The sequence below is a fragment of the Planococcus citri genome, chromosome 4 (genome assembly GCF_950023065.1).
Source record: "Planococcus citri chromosome 4, ihPlaCitr1.1, whole genome shotgun sequence".
NCBI classification, from domain to species: domain Eukaryota; kingdom Metazoa; phylum Arthropoda; class Insecta; order Hemiptera; family Pseudococcidae; genus Planococcus; species Planococcus citri.
Genome location: NC_088680.1, coordinates 27796725 through 27813113, shown reverse-complemented (window position 1 = coordinate 27813113; position 16389 = coordinate 27796725). Strand labels below are relative to the sequence as shown.

Genomic DNA, 16389 nt, shown 5'->3' with positions numbered 1-16389 from the left:
AATGTACAGTAATCGAGGTTTTGGTTCCTTTAAATGAATTATTTGCTATTTTGAGCCTCTTCTTTATGAATAATAAAGAGATGTTTAATTATTAACAATGTATGCCGCTTTCAAAATGTAAATATGGTTGAGTAATTTCTTGGAATAATAACGATTCTCACGTCATCCTCATAAACGTTGTCGAACAAGGTATCCCAACCGGCAGAAACATTTTCGCAGAAACATTTTTCAAACGTAAATAGCATGTCAATTCGCGAAATCAAATTAGAACGCGAACATCTCTTCAACGCTAGCCATAACTATTTTTAGTGCAATTTTTTTTAAACTAAAATTGTCAAGCCGTATCAAAGTGTTTTTTAAAGGTGAGTACGTCAAAAGAAGCGGAAATCTATCTATTTTCATTTGCCACTGTTGAATAATATTTTTTTTTAAATTTGACAAAAGCACCAGTAACACTTTTGTCGAGGTACCTCGATTGGCGGAATTACTCTAACTTGGCAGGTAATTACACCACAATTTTTTTTTTTTAAAGTCCCAAAATTCCTGAAAAATGGTGCGTAATTGCCTAAAAACTCGAAAACGGGTCAATTTGGGAGGTCAATGATGTACTATGTGCAAAATTTCAGCTTTCCCCAACAAGATTGGGTGTAATTTTGTATGGTCATAGTTGTAATTTTTAAAATTTTGCTGTAGGCTTCAGAACTGCTCGCAATGGCTGGAAACCACTTCCAATAGATTTGTGAGGCTAAGAAACATCTACTTTTCGTCTTTTTGGTGCAAAAATTTGATTTTCGAAAACCCCCATAAAAATAACCCATCAAAAATGATGTGGCGTTATTACCCACCATGGTATTATTTTTTAAATTAATAAATTCAAGCAGAATAATGTTGGTTGAAATTTATTTTAACAACATATTCGGAATCGGTATTAAATGTCGAAACAGATGTTGTATCAAAAACAGTATTTACATTCTCCAATCCTTTTCAAATTACTTTTTTTCAAAACAAATTTCTTGAAAAAATGGAAAAAATTTGAGAGTGAAATTCAAATTGGCAATTTTTCTAAAAAGGCCTCCCACACTGTAACACCCACATTATTGGCGAAGTTCTGTAATGTAAAAATATATTTCAGAAGAATGATCTTGTGGAAATATACAGTATTTTTCGAGAGCCAGCCGCTCGCCTGCGCATAGGGGTGTCGTCAAATTGTGTTGTACCTAAGATGTATTGTACCAATAATGTTGAATAAATTTATTTATTTATTATTTATTTATAATTACCCAACCAGAGTATTTACCAGCTGGTACCTTATTAGGAATATTCTGTTTAATAGGATAGTTATGCTCTTAAGATAGTCAAAACATTTTTTGAATGCTTTATGTACTGCGCATGGCAGGTTGGTGTCATCACGCAGTGGAGCAATCAATGGGGTGCAACATTGTACAGGGTGCCCAGAAATATCGAGTACCCCTCAAAAAGTTTTCTACTAAAATACTTTGGTTGATCACAGTGAATGATAATAATGATAGCACATGATTGGTTGTTGGACTGGAGAGATAACATTCCACCAATCATATGCATCTATTTCACATTGCCAACCTATATTTTTAATGAAAAACTTTCTTTGGGGTACTTGATATTTCTGGGCACCCTGTACAGTGTTTTAAGGGCAGGGCTGTTGAATTACCGTAATTTATTCCCTGGTAAAATACGGTATTTTACGGTATTTATGGTATTTTACCATTTTGGATTATGAATAAGCATTATTTGTAGTCAGGGCTGTTAAATTACCGTAATTTATTCGCTGGTAAAATACGGAGGTAAAATACAGTAAAATACGGTATTTTACAGTATTTATGGTATTTTACCATTTTGGATTATGAAGAATTATTTGTAATTCGACTTCGAAGTCCTGAACTTCTGACCTGCCTCTGAAGTAAATTTTCACCTGTTTTAGGTGTCATTAGAGATTATAGGAAATTTTCCATGGACATTTTTTGGAAATTTATGGGGAAAATTTTTGGTAACTTTGAAGGAAAGATGGAAAAAAAGTGTTCAATTTGGCTTTTAGGTAAATTATGGTAAAATACGGTAATAAACTTTTGGTAAAATACGGTAAAATACCGCCGTAATTTACCAAAATAAATTACCTTATAGCCCTGTTTAAGGGACATAATCCCATTAATTGTGCATTTCTTTTATATTGTGTTTATTGTGTATTAATCTCAATAAGAGATAATAAGAAGTGCTTATATTGTTTAACTATTATATTCGCGGTAACCAGATCATTTGGGGTAAGTGCCCTTCGGGCTTGTAATATCATCATCTATGATCATAATTAGTCCATAATCCATGAGGCAAAAAGTGTTCACCTACCGAACTTTTTTTGGGGACAAAAAATTTACTTTGCATAACGTCAGTACCACTTGGGCATTCACAAAAATGACAAAAAAAATTTTTTTTGGTTGCACGTAGGGTGGGGGGAGGTCAAAAAGGGGTATTTTTTGATCTAGAAGGGGGACAAAAAATTCGACCGGGGATTGATAGGCTGGTATCTTGGGATGCTGAAAATACAAAATTTTCTGTCGGCCTCCTGCACAATCAAAAGTTATGAAACCCTAAACGCAATTTTTGCCCATTTTTTGAGCTTTTCCCGCCCTAGTTCCTGTTGTATGTGGAGGGGACAATTTTTTCTCGAATGTCCCGTTAGACCACACATTTACCTCTCCAAAATCATCACATTCACGAAACTCGACCGGCACATTTCGTCGCAATTAATTTTCAAAGTTGGGTAAGTACAACTTTTCATCAAATGCCAACTTCGCATTTTTTTTTTCAAAAGTAGCCGTGTGACCTATCAAAATGGGTTAAAATTTCGCGCTGAACCCAAAAATATCAACAGTTTTCGTATTAGCCCCCTTCCTGCACTAACCTCCCAAAAACCTGAAAATTTTTTGATTTAGAGTAAATTATACTGCTTTATGTAAATAGATGGCTTCTACTTAGCTTCTTTCTGCGACCTTACCGAGTATGTTGTAGAAACCATAAGAGCTATCCCCACAAAAAAATTTCAACCTCCCCCCCTCGTATTTACCCCTCAAAATGAAGTAACTTATTTTATGCGTTTTTAACGATGAAGATTGCACGTTTTTTGGATGTATTTTTGACTTCTAAACATCATATATTTTTATGAAATTGTTGCTTTGGTGCGTCATGGTGAAAAATGGAAAAAACGTGTCGTAGGGAGAGGGGGGAGGTCAAATGAGAATTTTGGGGGAAATAAGTGTTCGTAAGTAGGGTGTTGTTTTCGCATGATTCGATACCGCTGAGTACGAATATGACGTCAGATTTTCTGCTTCACTCATCTAACCCCCTCCGATTTCCAGAGCCTTCAGACCCCACTTCAACTGCGTCAGTTTTCGTTTTACACTCACACAGCCTCTCCTGAGCCTCAGTCCCTCACCATCTATTCTTGAAATACCAATCAGGGTATAATAATTATAACAACTAACAAATTTTTTCAAAAGTTAGGTAGGTACTTACATAGAAAGTTTTTCATTAAAAATATAGGTTGGCAACGTGAAATAGATGCATATGATTGGTGGAATGTTATCTCTCCAGTCCAACAACCAATCATGTGCTATCATTATTATCATTCACTGTGTCCAACCAAAGTATTTTACTTGAAAACTTTTTTTAGGGGTACTTGATATTTCTGGGCACCCTGTATGTTGTACCTAGTTTTGAAAAGAATTTGGTAAAAACTGTAAATCTGAAATTTCAGAAATTTCACAAAATTTGGAGTTCAATGCGAAAAAGTAGGTATACCTACTATAAATCGTATACCTAATGTTTGAATGTCCTGGTTTTTTTTTTTTAGGAGTCGATGAAAACAAAGTTGAAATTCACTACATACAAAATATACAGCTCGAGAATAGCGCTGAAGTAGGTATTTTTATATTTTAAAAATTGATTAAATAACGGAAGACAATTTTAGGCTTTTATTAACTTGACATTTGATACAATTTCAGAAATTTTATATGTTCACTTCATATTAAGTGTTTAGGTACCTACTTAAGCATAATTTTTTTTAACAACTGCCAATTTCTGAAAATCCAGCAGGAAATTTGAGTATGTAGGTAAAAATTGGAGTTCCCGATTTTTTTTTACGCAAATTGTCAACAATAATCAATATGTATATTATATGCGAAAAATTTTCTGCTACTGTAGCTTCATAAAATTCCACAAATAACTGGTCACTTCTTCCATGATGAACATTCCAACAAAATTTCCGAAGTTTTTGGATGATGCAAAATTGTGGTGTGACCTGCACTAATTTTATGAACTTGTATCGGTTGCTTGAAGTACTGCAAAATAAACGAGGAAAATGACTAGATAATTATCTTTAAATGCATACACGAGTATACTAAAATTCCAGGAGGTTTTGAATCAGCTTGCATAGACTATTTAAGTCGAAACCGAAACGTTAAACACGTTTAACGATTAAAAATAAGTTTTGTAGGTAAATACATACCTCTGATAAGCCATACGCGTCATCCGTGTCAAGTGGATTCTCCAGGCATCTTATTAGAATACCATATGACTCTAATGATACTCGAGGAATTTGGTAAGTGCGTAATGCTTTGGTTACATTGTAAATTCTGTCGAGCAGCGCATCCACGGCGTTTTCATTTTTCAGCCCTGATGATAGTAAAGATAAGCATAATTTTTTCTTCAACGGCCAACCGACCGTCTTTTCTATCAATCCAATGAACTGTGAGAGGTAAAATTTTCATTCGTTATGCCATATTGTGTAGGATTGTTTTCCCCTCATCCCCCTTATTACTTACTTCTTCTCTTGGAGTTGTTGGTAAAAATACTGACATTGTAAGGGAACAGACTTTGATTTGCATCTCTTCATCATAGAAACCGTCTTCTCTAGTTTGCTTTTTTTGAAAGTATGTCGGAGAAGATTCTATCAAGTACACATATCCTTTTTTCCCCTGTTGTTCTAAAATATTGGCCACTTCTACAGCTATCAATCCACCCAAACTGTGACCAATTAGGTAGAACTCTTGGTTCAAATTGAAATTTTCTAGTATGTACTGTGAATAGTAATAGGTAGGTATCGGTTAAATTTATGATCATTGAATTAGGAAGGAATAACGTATGTTGTGATGTTGATTTACTTTGGCAAAATAATCGCGTAATTCCTCAAAGGAATAGTCTGCCACTTCACCAAAATAGTACTGAAAGCATATCACTTGACCAGGTAAATGTTTTGCCAATGACTGCATTGTAACAGCTAATCCTGTAATCATTTACTCCGATGCATAAGTATTTTCCAGTTTTTCTCGTTGTAAGTATGTAATATTTAACTCATTAACTCAATGTGACAAAATTAAATACGTATTTGATCGAATGCAAACCTTCGACTCCTGGAAACATGAAAATTGTGGGATTTTCATCGAAAACGATACATTTTTCAATATTGTTCTCATCGATTGGTATTCGACGAATTGACTTGTTCAGAAAAATTTCCTCCACAAAAGTTTGCATTTGCGTTTTAATTTTTTTCCCTGTAAAAATCATGTTTTTTAAAGCTTTTGCCGACATCTGACATATAGCTACATAGGTATATGCATGATATGTATCCGTCATGCATTTTGCAACTTTTATCAAACTCTTTTTAGGAATAGAAAAATGAATGAATGAATGAATGAATAGTTGGACGGATGGATAAATGGATATAGCTTGATGAGAATGGATGGTAGGAGAATAGATACAAGTAATTCGGCCTTTTTCATGTAATTGTGCTTCCTGAAAATATTTGAGATCCAAAGGTCATCACCAATAAAGCAGTTACCTACCTGTAATCATTGAGTTATCTTTCTGCTTTTTCATTTGAAGTAATTTAATGAATGTCATGGTTTGTAGCTCTTCCGGACTGAAAATGACATTGAATTCCATTTCGAGAGTTTATTTAAGTTCCAGGGCTAGTACAGAATCCATACCTAATTCTGAGAATGTCCACGACTGATTTATAGTATTGAGGTCTTTAATACCTATGAGATACATATATTTGTAAATTGGCGTAGAAGGTATTTTGATGTCTACAAGGAATCAAAATTGAAATAGAATCACTGAAGTAATTTAGATTTTACCCAATATATTTGCTACGGCGCCGGTGATATCAATTTCACTGTGACGTTTTTCAGCAACCACTACACTGGTTACAATGGGATGGGATTGCTGTTTCATGAACATATTCAGTGTGTTCAAACAAGATTTGATTTTTTGTTGAAGAGCTCCACAAACTGCGTGTGAAGTAGATAGATAATATGATTAGTTAAATGAAAATTATGTTGATAAAATTCACAGCTTGTAATACCACATCTTACTAATAAGTTCAGACCCCGAGGTGTGTTCTTGAAATTCAGCTACTCTACCCACATCTCCAACAGCTCCCCATTGAATAGCCAGAGAAGGTAGGCCATCTTTGTGTCTGATTTCACATATTCTTTCCATCGCAGAATTAGCATAGGCATAGTTGCTTTGGTTTTGATTACCTAAACCAGAAACAGCACTGGAAAATACAATAAAATATTTTAAATTCGGGCACATTTTTCTGCTAAGGTTGTCCAAGTGTGTGGTCAAGATCGCCTTAGGTCCGTTTGCTAGGCTGAAGTTTTCTTCGGTTTGTTTCATGAATGGATCGTCTTTCAGGATCTGCACATCATTGATTAGTTAGATGATCTATTCAATTCTTTGAACTGATAGATAACTTACATAAATGAACTTGATTATACTTACCATTGCAAGGTTGAATATTCCCTCTACTGGTCCTAATGTATTGGCTGTTTGAAGTAAATTTCTTGTACCTTCTTCATTTGTCACATCTTCTGTGAATATTACAATTTTCACTCCGTATGAACGCCATAATTTAATGCGATAAGTCTGATAACCGTTTTTGATTCCTGATCGTGAGCTTAGTGCAATATTGCGAGCACCTCTCAAGATCAACCAATCAGCCAGTTCCATTCCTATTCCACCCAAACCTCCTGAAAATACATCATCAGGTGGGTAAGGAAAATTTACATCAAAACTGAGCATTATTGAAAACAATTTGTACAAGTGTAGATTATAAAACATTGAACTATTACAAATCACATAATAAATTTGATACACGCTTCGCAAAGATTACTCACCCACAATAACGTATGAACTGCACTTCGAACAATGAACTTGAGGCTTACATTTCATAGCTATTGGAATAGGTTTACCTTTCTGGTCATTTTGCTCGTCATTAATTTTTATTAGAATTTTTCCAGTATGTTTTCCAGTTGCCATGAATCTGAAATATCAAGTATATTTGGAAAGCATTAAGGAGCTGAATATTTGCTCAGCTTTACTACGCAATAAAGTACGTGGAGCAAACAGAGATATGCCAAACGGGATGAAATGGGAGAAGGCTCTGCTTTTTTTCACAAAAAAATGTTTAGCAAAAAGTTGGGAATTTTTGGGCTAAATTGGGTGAATTAGAAAAATCTGGTGGAAAGGGGGCAAATTTGAGATAAAAAGATGCGAAAATCTGGCGAACAAAGTTGGGGAAAATTCAAGAGCCCCCCTCCCATACGACTCATGAGAGCTTTTGCTCTCGCTTTGCTCGAGTCCTATTTCTATCTTTGAAAATACATACCTACATATTGAAATTTCCTGAAAACTCAATTGAAAAAAATCAAAATTCGAGAAGATTCAAAAAATGAACGAATTTTAATTTTTTGCTATTGGTGTAATTTTATCAACTTTTTCTTGAAATACGTCAAAAAGAGGTCAAAATAAGACAACTGAATTTTAATTTTTTTCATGTTTGGAATTGAAAATAGGATTTTTTCGAATTTTGTTTTTTTGTGGCGAGTTTATTTCATCAAGTGAAAGGGTTTTTTAAACTTTTTCAACGGATACGGAAAAATAGGGGTCAAATGGGTCAACTTTACCAATTAAAACTTTTTTTTCATGTTTAAAATAAAAAAATCGCATTTTTCTCAAACTTTCAATTTTTTTAAATCGACTCAACTAAATAACGTCATCTTAATTTTTTAATATGTTGTTCAACATGAAAAATTTAATCGATATAAAAACTACGTTTTGAACCTTTTCGAGCTAATTTTTCGTACGAAAAAAAAGTGGCAACACTGGTTTTTATGATATCACCAATAAGCCTTTCAAAACCCTCAACTATTAGAAAAAATTCCATTTTGGTAGGTATCGCGGGTATCGAGTAATCCACTGCTGAAATGGACGATATTTCAAGTTCACTAAAAACTTTGACACCCCCTAGCAGCCTTTTGCACTCTAGGGTTTTTCTTCAAAAGGTCCGTCCACAAGAAAAATTTCCAAAAAATTCCCCCTCCCTGCTTACTACTTTATGGCCGAACTGACGTGGAATGACCCTCGGGCCTTTGTTCCTACTTTTGAGCATAATACATTATAATTTCCTAAAAATATTGTTATACCTAATTTTAAAATGATAAGGTTATGAAAATTAACTCTTTTTGCAATTGCATCCATAATGATGTTATTTTACATTTCGAATAATTGATTTTCACAGTTTTTGGATATTCATTCCACTGCACAATTTTCCAAAAAAATTTTAAAAAGAAATTTATTCATTTTTGAAAATTGATTTAACATTTTTGTTTCCAACTCTTCTCCCAAAATTTATTTGAAACACATTTGGCCAACTTGTCTGGAAAAATCTGTGGAGAGGGGCACAACGGCGGTAAAAGTTGAGAAAATTTTAGTGTCACCCTCAGCCCTCCCACCACCTAATTACACATCACTTCGTCATGCCTCTGGAAGAAAATGTACCTAAAAGCTGATTCTATTTCGTCAGCTTGGAAAATTGTCCTCTGTATTGGTTTTATGATTCCTTGATTGAGTAACTCTGAAACCTTTTCTTTCATTGCAAGTGTGAGATATCTGTTAGTTAGCATCATCAAGTCCAACTGTATGCTATGAAATGAAATGTTGTTCACAAAATGTCCCAAACCTAAATTGAAAATTTCCAATCTAAATATCTACATATACATACTTGGTAAGAATAAAATTACGTAATAGCTCTGTCATGCATATTTTTTAGCGCTCACTTAAATCGTGTCTTTCGAGCATATCGTATTTCCCTATCTCCAAAAAATGTCCGTCGTAAGCCAAGCAACGTACTGAAGCTTGCATTTTCTCTTCAGCCAAACTGTTCAGAATTACATCCACTCCACGTCCGTTTGTCTGCTGAATTATCAACTGCTCAAAGGATGTATCTCTCGAGTTACCTATATGGCTCTCTGGAATCTACGAGTATTGCAGATGAAAAGTATGGAACCATCATTACCTACTATCATTGTTCTGTTTGTTTACTTGAAAATGATCGTATTTCATACTTGAGGGAATGTTTTTCTAATAAACTGTACTTTTTCGGGAGTGCCAACAGTGGTAAATATCTCACATTTGTAATGAAGACATATGTTGATAGCAGCTTGACCAATACCACCACTGCCTGAATGGATGAGTACTGAACAGCCTTTTTGTAAATTCATTTTGAAAAAGAAAGCTATGACCACCTGTAAAAGCATGCTCGAACTGACACTCTTCGATTTGAACGAAACCAAACTAGATTGAAAGAATACTTATGTCCTCAAGTTCCCCTAACAAAAATTTCAGCTTCTCAAGTTCATTTCAGGATTTTTGACGAATTTTTGAAAATTGAAAAACACTCAAAAAAGCTGTTTTATGGGCGACTCTTGAACTCTTACATGAGTGATAATTTTTTTGAGTAAAGCGTACCAATGTGAATAATTCTTTCAATTTAGCTCTTACACAATATGTACTCTAGGGTGGTCCTTATTTTATCGAAGTTGGAATTTTTTTGCTCCCACCCCCCAAAGTTGTTCCATTTGATGAAAAAATGAATCCTACGAAGTTTCAACTCCCTATGTAAAAAAAAAGTGGTGCCGAATGCCCCCCAATTTTTCAAAAAATTGAAAAATAGAAAATGATGCAATTTTTTTAATTTTTTGATTGTTTTCAATCTATTGCACCCCCATATTCCCCCTTTGAACCAAAACAGCCCCCAGAAATTTTTTATCCCCTCCCCTGTGAGAAAACAGTAATTTGCTATTTTGCCATACCTAGGTATTGGGGTGGAGTGGAAAAATTTATAATCTCAATTTCGCTGAAATTGAAGTATGTTGGAGATTGTGAGTTGAAATGACCCTGAGAAAATTTTCAGCCCCCCACGTGCCCCTGCGGTGGAACTGTGGCCCCCAAAGTAGGGCCATTTTGAGGGAAAATCCTGTTTTTTGAATTTAAAAGTACCAATACCCATTTTTTCCGAAAACAAGTAGCATTCAAAAGGTGCGATTTGAGATGATGAATCGAATGGCGTAATCGATTTTTTGATTTGACCCCCGCTAACCCCTCCAAAAAACGCTTGAAAAGTCGCGAATCGGCGGTTTTTTGCTATTTTAATTGAAAAAATACAGTCGATCTTGACTTTTAACGTGATTTTATGACTGTTTATTACTTTTCACATTGAAACACATGAATTTAGCTCGTATTCCAATTTCCACTTCTCCCCCTTTCCTGAAGGCGCCCCTGCCTCACATTCAAAACTTCCCTACCACCTTGAATTCCAACAAGAAAAATCATAGAATAAAAGTTGTTTCTCGGAGAATTTTCTAAATTTTGGTTCTTACAAAAATTTTATTTGGCGCTACCCCTGGGCCCCAGATTCCCAAAAACAATTTCCAAAAAAAAGTCCAAAAAATAATGTTTTTTTCATTTTTCATTTTAAGCTGCCATAAAATTTTTCCTTTGGTCAAAATTTCCAAGACGATTTCCTCTTATTTGCCAGAATTGTCTAAAATTCTCACTTGATTTGCGAAAATTCTAAAAAATCCTGCTTTTCTGACAGAACATCTATAAAATTTGACCCTTGGTCAAGATTCTTGTTCTTTTGCCAGAATCGTAAAAAAATGTCACTCAATGTTAAAATTGCTAAAAAAAATCCTGCTTTTTTAGCAAAAGTGCCATAAAATATGTTATTTTTTTTAAGAGACACAATTTCTTTTGCCAAAATTATGTGCCTTCAAAAAAAAGTTGTAATTTGTTCCCAAAAATGAAACAATGTGCTTATTTTTTTTATTTTCAAATTTTTCTTCCGTATTTTCTCAGAATTTTGTTTTTCTGCAATTTTTTCCACTTGTCTCTGAAAATGAGGATTGTGGACCTGAAAAATTCCAACTTGAATGAATTGTAATCCCCTTTTTTACCCGCCTTTCTTCTCTAACTAAAAAAATATTTGAAAAAAGATCTCTTCTACTTTTTAAAATTCAATTAAAATAGTAAAAAACCGCCGATTCGCGACTTTTCAAGCGTTTTTTGGAGGGGTTAGCGGGGGTCAAATCAAAAAATCGATTACGCCATTCGATTCATCATCTCAAATCGCACCTTTTGAATGCTACTTGTTTTCGGAAAAAATGGGTATTGGTACTTTTAAATTCAAAAAACAGGATTTTCCCTCAAAATGGCCCTACTTTGGGGGCCACAGTTCCACCGCAGGGGCACGTGGGGGGCTGAAAATTTTCTCAGGGTCATTTCAACTCACAATCTCCAACATACTTCAATTTCAGCGAAATTGAGATTATAAATTTTTCCACTCCACCCCAATACCTAGGTATGGCAAAATAGCAAATTACTGTTTTCTCACAGGGGAGGGGATAAAAAATTTCTGGGGGCTGTTTTGGTTCAAAGGGGGAATATGGGGGTGCAATAGATTGAAAACAATCAAAAAATTAAAAAAATTGCATCATTTTCTATTTTTCAATTTTTTGAAAAATTGGGGGGCATTCGGCACCACTTTTTTTTTACATAGGGGGTTGAAACTTCGTAGGATTCATTTTTTCATCAAATGGAACAACTTTGGGGGGTGGGAGCAAAAAAATTCCAACTTCGATAAAATAAGGACCACCCTAATGTACTCACTGTGGCGTATATGACCGGAATAGTAGCTGCTTCTTCCAGCGACATATGATCTGGTACTTTCCACGTCGTGTCAGGAAGTGGCCGAACTGTGGTTGCAATCGCCTCATTTTCTACAATACCCATCCAACGTGTCCCATTTTCATCTTTGCCCGAAAATTCAAAACCATGGTGACTCTAGAAAGGGTACAATCAATCAACGAATGTTAACATTAGATTATACAACTAGATAATAGGTAACCTACATATCTATAATTTGATAGGAATTGTTTCGAAATAACTAAGCTGGATTTTTTTTTGTTAGAGGGACGCAACGAGCTCGCGCATATTTGTCCATTGTGGAGCGAAATTAGACCAAATGTTATGAAGCCTCTAATGAAGTTCGTAGTTCTCAGAAGCAAAGAATAAAAATCAACGTCTCTAGCGCCCTTGAAAAATTTCAAAAACTTGTTTTCACTAATACAATTTCAAAATTTTCTCCATGTCGACTAAGTATATGTAGTCTATGTATTTTTTTAAAATTATAAATTCCTTGTTTACGAACGAATTTGCGTAAAAATTAAATTTATTTCAAACACTATTTTTGACCTCTAAAATCGACTTGTTGTAGGTAGGTATGAATCTGAACCTGCAGAAGGAGAAACTGACTCTCAAAAGTGGTTCCCAAGTCAACCTAAAAGATCTCAAAGTCGGTTTATCCGAGTTTAATGGTGTTGTATTTCGTATCAAATGTTTTTATGGCAGTTTTTCCAAAGCTTGCAGGAAAATGAAAAAATCCGTAGGTTGAGATGTTATTGAAAAATGTTTATTTGTACCTCATAATTATATCATATTTATCATGAGATATTTACTTGAGTTAGTCGGCTGTAAGTGGATATGTCTTCTGCTGAAATCCTTCCACTTGTTATCATAACATCGCGGAAATTCAAACTGCTGTAATACACATGAATTGAATTTTCTTGAAAATTTTCACACCTGCAAAATTAAAGCGGAAGAAAACAATGAGTTTGTCTGACTAAAAATAAAAGCTGTCACATGGAGAAAGGTTTGTTATACTCTTGTAGGTTTGGTAATCTTTCAATCCATTTGAAGGATGAGAAATCCCCGCGTTCCTCTTGTATACACAGTGCATGAGTTGTTTCTATTTCGTCAACTTGATCAGTTGTAAAATGGCAATACGCACCCCATTGGCCATTTTTGTAGACATTCTGGCATAAATTCTTATCCAGTTGATCTCTGTAGAATGAATGTTTCAACGAAAAATCTTGCACTGTTTTATCCATCGTGTAAACGCATCTGTAAATTGAATTGCTCTTTTTAAAAATGATCTTTTGAATTTCCTACCACTGAAAAATGAACTAACGAAGCTGTTTCTGAATTTTAACGATTTTAATATTCACAATAAGCGTACCTGAGATTCTTTCCTTTTTCCTCTCTTCTTAAAGTATTGAAAAATCCCAGTATTCCATTTGTTGGGTCTTTTTCGGCATAAATGACCAATTTTTCGTTTCGTCCAGTATCAATGGATGCTAATTCATTCTGAACATTTGATATCCAAACAAACGTATTGCTGGTTATTTCTACAGCCTTATAAAGTGATTCGTCTTTCACCATCTGTAAATTTTATTCATTTTCACTCTTTACGAATCGAATATTTTAATTCACTAATGCATTGATTACTACAAGAAAATGCATAGGTAACGAAACATACTTTGTTCAAGAGTAAAATTCTTTCCGTTTCGTTGATCTTACGACTGAAGCAAACGTTGAACCCTAGTTTTTTGTAGGTGCTGAAAGCCTTAACAGCTGGTTCTTTCGTAATGAGAAATCCATCTTCCTTCAAGGCTCCGTGTATGTTTTCAAGCATCTGAGGAGAAGAAGCCACCAAAATGTAGGTATAGGTAGGTATGTATGTAACAAAATAATTTTCAACTCGCACAATTTTCAATTTACGTACGTCCATTTTGTGTGAAATATTCGATAAAATAATTATCGAGCTGCTTTTATCATTGGTTAACTTTTCATTCGATATGTTAATTTCATTTGGTACTTGAATTTCAGTCATTTGATCACGGCTAGTCAGAATGGTGATACGTTGGGCTGGAAAATTAATAACTTTTTATTTAGGCTTTGCTTGTCACATGGAAAATTTATGGTACTTACTACTACTATGTATGTACCTATTTAATGCAATACTTATGTAGATCAATTAATAATCCAATGATCTGACTTATGAAGTTATAATTTTAATTTTCACTTTTGTTTCTTAAATCTTGAGAGAAATTCAAAAAAAGAGTGAGTTCAAACAGATGATTTATAAAGAGAAGCAAGGGAACGGTTTTTGTAAATTTCAAGTCAAAGAGGCCTGATTTTTTTTTAGAAAGTTGATTTTGAATGAGAAAAGAGAACCGGTCTGAGTGAGGGTGACAGCTCTTGCCAATTTGTATTTCGAGAGGCATAAAAACGATACTTTTTATGCAAGAAAATTTGATTTTTTTTTTTAGAAATTGTAATCTTGAAAAAGAAAAGGAAACAAACCCTAGCTGAAAACTGCCATCTTTGCTCCCTTCTCGATGGCCTTGAGTTATGTACCAGTCTTCTCCTGCTTTACTCATATTATTCAAGGCAGTGGGATGTTTAGCATACTTATCCCTTCTTTATATCACCAACTTTGGTATTGCAGTTTTAAAAAAGTTGTACCTGTATTGTTGGTAAACTGTTCAGTGACTTCCATATTGCAGATGACATTATGCTGCCTTTGGAATGATGATCGTGATCAACTAATTCATATGTCTTTACTTGAATTTCCAATGTGTTTGCAAGTACAATATAGGTGCAAGTATGAATCGCCAGGCTCAAGTCCATTATCTAATGAAAATTATTTTTCTTGTAAATCACTACGATCTTGATAATGTAGGACTAATTGCAGTTAGATTCGTACTAATTTCTTACTTCGTCATTAATGTAAGGTACAAAGTGGTATTTTTCCAAAACTGGATCGGCCAAATTTTTTTGACGAATGATGGCTTTAAAACACCAATCAATCATCTGGATACCTCCAGAACTCACCAAACGATGCTTGGGATAAAAATGAACGGGAAATCCTGCGGTACATATTCGCCAATTGAGTAGGTACATAAGTACTTTGATTAATCAAAGAAGTAGATAGGTACTATATACTTGAAAAATTCTTACGAGGATCATGTTTGTCTAATAATTCTTTTTGTTGAAAATGTTTCTCAAAATCAATAACGATTTTACGTACAAATGTTGGTATGAGAAGTTCGCGAGTATCGACACTCAGTAATTGTATTTGGGCCATATTGTCCATGAAGGTAACAAAATTATCATTCCAGAGTACCTCGCCATAAGTTCCTAAAATGTGAATTAAATTCACGATTTTAATTTGTTTTTTTTGGGTTTGAAAAATCAAGAGCTATACACTTACCTTCATTATTTACTCGAGCAACTTGTCTGAATAACCCTTTGTATTGGTATCCTCTTAACCTCAATTCCTTATAGAAATCATTAGAATTCAAAAATGAGTCATCAGACTTTGAATTGGTGTTATTAATTGGCGATACATTCATCGTTTCTTTATCGACATTTTCGAGTACTCGTATTGTGCCCGAAGCTAGAACTTGGCCATTTTCTGTTACACTGAAGTATTTATTACCGGCAGTGATTGATACCAGTAGTTTCAGTTTATCTAAAATTGAAGTGTTTTGCTGCATTAGATAACCTGCGACGTAGGTACAGGTATTCAACCCAATTTATTTTTCAATGATTCTGGCGAACCTTTTTCCGGAACGATGATGGCTCGCTCAAAACGAACGTTTTCAAAAACTACAGGCATCCTTTTATTTTTCTTGTTTCCGGTGTGACTTACCATTTCGGCGACCAACCACTGGAAAAATGGGATAATTGTGTAGGTAACTTACGCGGTTCAGTTCAGTGTCAGTAACACCTATCAATCACACATACCAAGTAGCCTATTCCAGGGTATAAATTTCTTCCATCGATGACATGGTCTTTTATGAATTTATATTTATCATTCGTTGTTTTGATATCATATACTCGCTCAACGCAGTGATCATTTTCAAGTTTTCCAACTGACCACTGTTCATCGTGCTGCCATTTAATTAACGATGAAATTGTTGGAGTCGATCTACTAACGGGAAATTCCACTGTAGGGTATAAGGCACTCAACTTTGGAACGCAACCAGCTTCATACATTCTGTTATAAGTAAATATACTCACATTAATACGTACCTAGTACCTACTTATGAATAGTCTTATTAGCTTGAGGTTGAAGAAATGCAATCTATGTGTACCTATTGCTACGTTTCAAGT

The 16389-nt window shown here is 34.5% G+C and overlaps 1 protein-coding gene and 1 long non-coding RNA gene across 2 annotated transcripts; one reads left to right on the top strand and one right to left on the bottom strand.

Moving 5' to 3' along the window:
* Positions 1 to 210: 210 nt before the first annotated feature.
* Positions 211 to 1263, top strand: LOC135843210 (uncharacterized). The gene is made up of 2 exons (XR_010558258.1): positions 211 to 501; positions 1133 to 1263. It is a non-coding gene; the product is annotated as an uncharacterized LOC135843210 (long non-coding RNA).
* A 2723-nt stretch (positions 1264 to 3986) lies between these two features.
* On the bottom strand, positions 3987 to 14898 carry LOC135843206 (fatty acid synthase-like). Its single transcript, XM_065361007.1, has 20 exons — positions 14737 to 14898; positions 13994 to 14136; positions 13748 to 13903; positions 13448 to 13650; positions 13093 to 13332; positions 12888 to 13011; positions 12040 to 12213; positions 9438 to 9617; positions 9150 to 9348; positions 8872 to 9052; positions 7209 to 7354; positions 6814 to 7061; positions 6402 to 6729; positions 6165 to 6317; positions 5871 to 6065; positions 5430 to 5579; positions 5190 to 5311; positions 4851 to 5105; positions 4535 to 4774; positions 3987 to 4367 (listed from the first exon to the last, which is right to left on the bottom strand). Exons 1-15 carry the CDS (start codon positions 14768 to 14770, stop codon positions 5980 to 5982), a joined length of 2595 nt encoding a protein of 864 aa, XP_065217079.1. The 5' UTR covers positions 14771 to 14898; the 3' UTR covers positions 3987 to 4367; positions 4535 to 4774; positions 4851 to 5105; positions 5190 to 5311; positions 5430 to 5579; positions 5871 to 5979.
* Between the last annotated feature and the right edge of the window lie 1491 nt (positions 14899 to 16389).